General features: G+C 41.3%; 1 protein-coding gene across 1 annotated transcript in view; it reads right to left on the reverse strand.

The window, feature by feature from the left end:
- Positions 1–8,719, reverse strand: part of MBOAT1 (membrane bound O-acyltransferase domain containing 1) — a 55,856-nt gene that overhangs the window by 30,268 nt on the left and 16,869 nt on the right. The window contains exons 2-3 of the mRNA XM_009326558.1: positions 2,204–2,349; positions 1,593–1,670 (exon numbers count right to left, since the gene is read on the reverse strand). Of these exons, the coding sequence (XP_009324833.1) occupies positions 1,593–1,670; positions 2,204–2,349 (224 nt within the window). The remainder of the gene's footprint in view (positions 1–1,592; positions 1,671–2,203; positions 2,350–8,719) is intronic.

An 8,719-nucleotide genomic window follows, 5' to 3' on the forward strand; every position in this document is an offset into this window, starting at 1 on the left:
ATTTCCCTACCACCACCTCAACTTGTCTAGGAAGACATAAGTAAGTATTGGATGATTTCCTCTGTCAACTTGGTTCCTCTGAGCTACAATCAGTAACGCCCACATTTCCCCCAAGTGACGGGCAGGGACAATGACCAGGAGACAAGTAATACACATTTTTAGCACCTTTTCCTTCTGGTCTCTGGGTGGCATTTCTTTCATAAACATTGTCCAATTCTTTTTTTTTTTTTTAATTATTAATTACCTTTGGACTTCTGGGCTTTGCACTCTGTGAGGGGGTGGAAAAAACCTCCTTGATTAATACCTATCTTGCTGGTGCAAAATGCTAGCGACTGCATTAGACAGGCCTGTTGTTTATGGTTCACATTTCTAAACAATCCTAGAGAAATCATAAGTGATGGTTCCCATTTGGATATTAGAGAGGGGTCACCTCAGGAAGAGATAAAAAAGAAGGGGAGATGATTATCTGAGCATCAGATCCTCAGACAGCCCTGGCCCTGAAGACAAGCGAAGAAAGGGTTTCCGTTCCCCAGCCCAGACTGATGTGGATGTGAGCATTCAGCAGCAGCTACAGAAACAGCCACATAGTGTAGAGACAGAAATCACCTGTAACACACACAAACCAAACCACAGTATTAACCACATGCTCTTAGGGAAGCCAACACAAAAGAACTACCAGCTCGTCCTTCTAGGCTGCTATAAAGTAGCAGTTTTACAAATAAAAATTCCTATTTGCACAGATTGATGGGAAGGAAACGACTCCACCTACACAATTTTAAAAACTCCCACGTGCTGAACTCTAACAGAAAGTGTGGTACTCACACGAGAAGGCTCAGTTACTGAGCAGAGTTCTTCTGCATGAACTTCCTCCTATTCAGTGAAAGAAGCAGATATAACTGCCATAGAGTTTTCATTTTCATATGAAAGTGGTTTTTGTCTTTTGGCCAGGAAGGCACTCACTTGATAAAGCACTTTAGGAGTCTTAGGTTGTCTTCCTTCCTCTGAGACATTTGTATAGGGAAAAGAGAGATCCCATGGTTGAGAACATCTCATGATGATGCCGTAACCTTCTGCTTCAAAGCAATGATATTTCTGGTACTTTCTACTTTTTCAAGCTCAAAGCCCAGTACCAAATGCAAGACTTAATTTCATAGAGCACTAAGTTAAGCTGCCATAGTGACCTTATTTGAACTACCTAACTCAAGAATAAGTGGAAAATGCCTAAAGGCCAAACAGCAAGGGGGAAAACACATTAAAAAGGATTATCAAAAACGATCCTCAAGGACACAAGACCAAGGAGAATATGACTTCATTACATTTAAGAAACCAGAGGTTTGGGCATAAATTATTAAGTCTACAAAAGCCAACTTTTGAGGCCAGCAATTTCATAAGGAAATGCAATATATCAATGCAAAACCCACAAATTGAGATTACATCTGCTTCTGTAACTGAACGAACAAAGCTCCTGCGAGTAACTGGGAAAGATAGGCAGGAAAGAATAGAAGATGGTCCTAAAAAATCCTCATGCTTCTCTATGAAAGGAGAGAAGTTGTCAGAGGGGCAGCTCCAGACTTGCAGCCACATCAGCTCACCTGTGGATGTTGGGAATACTCGCCATATTCATAATACCATAGTTCATCATCACCAGGACAAAAAGATGAATGGAATACCTTGAAGACAACAAAGTGAGTATTTAGATAATTTCTATGTGACCTGGAAGGACTGGCAGTTCAAAGCGAGGGAATATTTTTCCATGCAAATTACATAAATGCAATGTCATACCAGGGTATCAGCAAACATGGATTATCACAATGACATCTTTACAGCCTGAATATCCTACATAGATTAATACTTATTGACAAGATATTGTCAATGTGTTTCATTCAGAGAAAGAGCAGCCTAGCTCAAAATGCACATTCAAACTAGACGCATCTTTTCCAAAAGAGGTATCTTCACAGCAGACTGGTGTGGCTTTAACTTCCAGAACAAACATCACAAATTAAATACTTCACTTACAAATACTTTCATGGCTCATTTTACTTTGAAGGTTTGAGATGGTTATGCTGGTTAGGAATTCTTTTTTTTTTTTTTAGGATAACATAGAAAGTGCCTTAAGACTAAAAAGATGTAATCCAGAAAAGCTGATAAGAAGTTTAAAAATATTTTTACCCAAGCCTTGTCTACATGGTCACTAAATACTCACCACCCAAAGCAGAAGACAGCAAAGTATATTCCAAAGAGGGTGGCAAACGCATGGCGAACAGCAGAGCTGGCATGACTGGGACCCAAGTAAATACGAAACCAAAATGCAGCCAAAAGTGCAAACAGTTGACAGGCTACAAAATTGATCTGTAAAAGACAAACAAAACAAAAAATGGTTGTGATTCTTGGAGGAGGGGGGAAGGAGTCTCTCCATTCTCAGAACAATAAAGAGCGGAGCCAGGAGAAGGAGGGGGCGGGGGGGAGTGAGAGAAATTAATCTTTTGTTTCTTAGCGTTCTCACTTGTGAGCCGAAGCGGTAACTTTCCTTGGACAACGACAGAAGGGATTAAACAAGCCTGTAGCCACCCAAAAACTGAGACAGGAGGAAGAGCAGGCTCCAGCTACCCGAGGTACAGCTGGGCTCTGGGCGGTTCTCACTCTCCCCAGGGCAGGGCTCTGCTCCACTGCCAGCAGCGCCGGCACACCGGCCCAACCCAGGTGCAGGGGACGTCACCCCCACGCTGTCCTCCTGGTGGGAGGCAGAGGCCAAGAAGCAGACTGGGACTCTGAAACATTGCCCTGGTGCCTGACTTTCTCCACAAACCCCAAAACAAGGGCAAAATCAACAATCCTGATGTGACACTATTTCATAAGCAATAACTGGACAGCCTTCTTAGCTGAAATCCTCTACTCCACAGCATCCTCCAAGCCGACCTTTCGATTTACCAATTTGTTGCAGTTCAAGGGTGCAAAGAAAACAACTTTGCTCTACCATCATGCAGACAGCTAAAGAAAAACTCTTCTCAATTGTTCTTTGGCTACTGCATGTCTCTATAGAGCATGGGATGTGGTCCAGCCCCATTGTAAGGAGGTAGCGATGGCAGTGTGAGCACAAGACAGGTATATGCGGAGGGCAAGTAGTCCATGACTAGAGGCTATTCCTATCAGACACAAGGACAAGCAAAAGCTTCAGTGTCCTCAGAGCAAAACCGACACCAAGCTGCCTTCAAGTCACCTTCTCTTTGACAGCCTCAGCAAAAATCCCAGAAGCCAGAGGAACAACAGAGGACAGGAGCTGTCTCTAACAGACCAATACAGCATTAGGATACGATATCCGTAAGTCCAGCCTGGACCCTAGACAGCTGGAGTTAAATTCATTTCTTCAGCTGCAGTCCTTTTTTTATTAAAAAGAAAAAATTCACCCTGAGCTCTCCGGCAGCAAGTCATCCTAGACTGAGCAAAACTAAACAGGCTGCAACATTTAAGCCATCACTTGGATTAGAGGATTATCCAAAGCTATCAGTCCAGGACAGGGTGATATATCTCACTCATATCACTTCTGGCTGTCCAGAAGTGGTTGGATTCAACCAAGCTTCTTGCCAAAAAGATTTACAATGTGTTTAACAAGACACTACAGCCCCAAACTGCTTTTATTCTGGTGGACTAGATCCAACATGGTGCTGTTCAATCAAATGCTTTTATTAAAGGTTTGTTGGCTACATTGCTGCAGTTCCTTTATTTCAGTGATGCAGGCAGCCATACAATAGAATAATGCAATAACTTAAATACTTAGATATGCTGAATTTTAGTTATTTGGAGCAGAGACAATATCTATTTATTTCTTGTTCATGTAAGCAACCAGCATTTATAACAGACATTATCATAGAACTATACCCAAAAGCAAGTAATTAGCAATGTCTTATTATGACAATACTTTACGCTTTATTTAAATAAGACTATTCTTATTTTCCGTGCAAGATTTAAAAAGTGAGAGAAAAAAATTGCACTGGTCTCACAAAACCCAGATGCTGCGGTACAAATCCCAAACTCTCACCTGGTCTATTACAATACAGTTACACTCAAAACACTAACTCCTCTCCCTCCCCTCCTTCCACAGCCAGAGGTACCGCACAAATGGCTGGAGAGAGGACATCCCCTACAGGGCTGCTCTGATTGCATCCTTTCTAAGCAAGTTTCCAAGACTGATAGATGCCAACTCATCAATGACAATTCAGTGAACCTTAATCCCACCTCAGCCTGCTCCCACTTCGGGTCATACTAGTACATCCAGTGGAGCTCAACTCTGTGGCACGCAGAGCCCCTCTGATTCAGTATAAAGAAGGAAAGTGCAGAGACTCCAAGAAACCTGATGTGGCTGACTGTTTAAAAGACAATACCCCCTTCTGTGCAGCATCACTCATGGAAGCTTTATGCCGGTAAAAACCATCAAGATAAGCAAGCGTTTGCTTTCTACTTTCATGCAGTTCTTGTATGTTCAGTCCGGGATGTTAAAGGTGTGACTTCAGAGGTTCATGCACACTGTAAAATGAAAGTGCAAGATCCCATGGCAGACACACTCATAATAGCATTTACATAGCTAAGGCAGGTAACCACAGCAGCAGCAGAAAGCAAGCAGCAGAGGCTTCATCACAAGCTAACATACAGTATACGACAGCACTGCAGCCTTGCATACATATGCTGTTGCTCACCTATACTATCAATTCCTCTGAACATGTGTTACCTATGCTACTTGGATTAAAGTTAGCACGTGTATGCCAACCTTGCCACTATCACATCTTCATTTTGTTGTGCAAATTAACCAAGGCAATTTCTTCTCTGCGCTGCTTTTGCAGGAGTTGGGGTAAATCCTTGTACTGGCATAAAAGCAAAAGTACACACCAGCCTTACGTTTCAATCGGCTTTCAATTTATAAGAGTTTTTTCTGTAGAGCAGCCAAACACCACAGATCCAATGTACTCAGCAAGCAACAATCTCAGAATACTAGTTTTCATTTACCCTTTTTGTACGGAATTAAGCTAGAAAGTACCTTGCAGAGGAATGGCTGCAACACACCATTAAAAGTTACAGATATGATTCAAAAACCTGAAGATTAACCTTACTTTTCAGGATTAGTAATTGACAGTGATGGTGTTGAAGAGGCACAAACACACATCAGGATTCCTGAGTGTCATTTGAACATTACATGACCTACCACAATAGCATAAGGGAAGTGAGAAGGCTGCACCCAACACGTTGCTTGGGAGATCGACTCCCAGATACAAAAAAAATGCAGTCTGAAATGCAGAAAGAGAAGATTTTCTCTCACTGGCTGAGAACATTCATGCCTTTGCCCTCCCTTCTGACCTGCAACCACCATAGCTCTTCGGCAGCTTTCCAGGTTCCTCTCCCCCATGGCCATGTTTTTCTGACAGACAGTACTGCTCCTAAACACAGCATGCTGCATTTGTTTTTCTTTGTCTACCATTAAGGCTTTTTTGTGTGTATTTACAGTAACACATACACATTACAAACAACATGGTTGGTTTTAAAGGATTCCTCACCAGAGGAGTTGGGAGAGGGATACCAATGAACAAGAAAGCCAGGTAAATACAATTATTACTGATAAAACCTTTCTGTCATCCATGAGGTATTGGGTACCTGTTGGACAAAAACATTGTGGAATAGTACTGGAGAATACTTCTTGTATCTGTCCACCTATAAGCCTGCACTTGGAATCTGAATGCACCAAGATGACCTCTGATTTCTGTGGGGTTCAGTCTGAAGACCAAACTTAGCTGCGTAGAGCTCACTGCAAGGTCTAGCACATAGTTTACTGCAAGACTGACTTTTAGAGGTGCTAAGCAATTGCAGAATAATTCTGCAGATCAATCCCTCCTGAATTTACCTGAGCCAAACTGAAAGTGTGGATAAACCAGGCCAAATCTTTTCTGAACTGCAACCTGTCACGAAGAGAGGGAGGGAAGTTGTTTCTTTCTTGGGTTCGGGGAATGTAAGACAAATGTCAAGACACCAGTAAAACTGGGGAGCTCCTTTCCAAGTGCTGAAAAATCTGTTCTGCCTGGCAGGCTGAACTCCATTATTTAAAACTGAGCACTAACTTGGTACCAGTCCAGATCGGGTCTGTTCTCCACAGAGTAACAGAGGGATATGACAGCTTTTCATATGGCTACCACCTCCATTTAGTTATTTATATGTAACGTTTTAAACACATGCAGCATTCACATGCGTACACACAAAGACTGCCAAATACATCTGACAGTGACTTTACTGCATTCCATTTAACATGAATTTTATTCTTCACTTCACGTATTTAAGGTACCTAAGTAAACAGATCCCTAAGATTTTAAGAAATGTTGCACTGCATCACAAGTGAAGTAACAGTCACACTTTCCTCCCTTTCCCTTCCCAAAGAGGAAAGGGTTCATATTATTCCCTTTTGGTTATTTCCACTGTTGCTAAAAACACTTTGTAAACAGTAAATTGAGGGCTTCTGAACATTGATGAATGGCATCCGCACAAAAATAACATGGAAATAGAAAAGAAATTATATGAGAATTAACCCTTCTCATTCCAACTCACCATTATAAGTCATTCAACCCATGTTTTTAGCTAGTGACATCTATTCAGTGTTGCCATCAAATTTTTTTCACATCTGGTTTCAACTTCGCTAGCAGAAAAGAAACACCTTTGCTTTTTACAGTCATTTTCTTCCATGCTCTAGCGAGTAAGATGTAATAAATTTAGGAATCGGAGCACATGATCTGTTGCCAAAACAAGGTATTACCTTCCTTTCATTTTCCACAATTAAACATTGGAAACAGAAAGGCAGTCTCATCACAGTATCCTGCACCAACATCTGGAAGACTTGTATCTGAGTCACAGCCAGCTGAAGACAGCCTTGCAATGCAGAAAGAAGATATCTGCACTTTTGGAGAGAGAGAAAATCTGGAACAGCTCCAGCCCAACTGGGTTGATGGTTATTGTTGTCTGGTTAAGGAATTCTTTAATATCTAATACTCTCGACTTTAAAAGGCCAGATGGATCCAGAGCATGTAAACACCAGGTATGAACAACGAGAAAAAAAAAAAACAAAAAAAAAAAAACCACCTAGTTCCTCCCTTTATCCATTCAAATTCTGTAGTAGCAATAAATCAAAGTGATGTTTAGACTGCAAAACTGAGTTTTTTACAAAGCTAGCAATCAGGTCAAACCAACCAACCAAGCACCTATGATGTTGACACAAGAATAACCAAACATAATGGTTTCAAGATCCCCCTATACTATTATGCTAAAATCAAAGCTCTCAAAGCACATAAAATGTTTGTTCAATCTGCCTCAAGCCTTTGCACCTTCTCCCATTTTAATAGGGTGAAACCAACTTGGCAAATGTTGGACTGGTACTGTAGGAAGGGGAAACACGAACTCCTAGGGATCTGGAGTCACCTTTTCAGTCATCTCCAACAGGCAGGGCATATCACATGGGAAAGTCATCTCTTCAACTTGCTAACCATTCTCAGAGGAAAACCATAAAACTTTTTGCCCTATCTTTTATTGGGTCCCATTAACCATCTGCAGGTGGGCACTTTTAAGGGCAACAGCCAGTTGGCAAGTCACAAAAGAAAAGTTCCAAATACCTGGCATTAAATACCTGTCTCAAAATCTCAGCATTTGGAGGACATGAGCCCATTGCTGATAACACTGAGTGGGAACAATTATCACCTTTTGTTCTGGGGGCAAACTGGCTCAGTGGTGGAGGTTTTCACAAAAAAAAAAAAAAAGTAGCAACGTGTCAAACTCCTCTAACAGGAAAGTCACGGAGCCATAGTGCATTTCCAAAAGCAGACAGGTAAATGTGTTGTTTAGTGCACTGGAAAATGACTGAAAAAAAACCCACAAAAATCTTACACGGAGAAAATGGAAAGTGCTTTTGCTTTTCCTAGCTAGAAGTTCTTGAGATGGGAAACAGAAAATACAAGAGGAGGCAAAACCTGCTTTATACATTTCCACCAAATCATCACAAATAGTCTTGGTCACCACTCAGGGTAGTTCAAGGTAGGCTACTAATCACCCACTTCAGGAAGTTTCAATTCCCCTTGTCCCACAAGCCTTGTATCTGCAAATCTCCCTATTTAAAGAAGTAGTAATAGACATTTGAGGGTTACTAGATCACACTCTAGGAAGAGATAATAACTAAAATTAAGCACATAGTCTGTTATTTCAGTGCTTTTAACATTTTCAGTATAGTTAAGTATCAGGAAGAAAAGTCCTACATTCTGTTTTCACCACAAAAATACTTTGCTTTTCCTTTACTACTTCTTTCCTCCCAGAAAAACTGATCTCACTTTCCAAAAATCTAGGAGAATACACCAAATTGACCACACAGTTCTCTCAAATGGCAATTAAGTCCATTACCCAAACCGGACAGTCCTCTGTAAGCAAAATTCCTATTAATGCTATAATTCATTCACTATGAAAATCACTATGAGAAATCACACTGCTAACTTGTCACTTGTTGGATGACAAGGTGCTGATCTGTCCCCCACAGCACACAACCTTTGGACAAAAAACAGGCATGTTGCACTGTCCCGGTTTCAGCTGGCATAGAGTTAATTTTCTTCCTAGTAGCTGGTACGGTGCTGTGTTTTGGATGTAGGGTGAGAACAAAGTTGATAAGGCACCAATGGTGCATCACTGCATCACTGCATCACTGCATCAC

This window comes from Pygoscelis adeliae, unplaced genomic scaffold (assembly GCF_000699105.1).
Source record: "Pygoscelis adeliae isolate BGI_AS28 unplaced genomic scaffold, ASM69910v1 Scaffold186, whole genome shotgun sequence".
Classification (NCBI taxonomy): Eukaryota; Metazoa; Chordata; class Aves; order Sphenisciformes; family Spheniscidae; genus Pygoscelis; species Pygoscelis adeliae.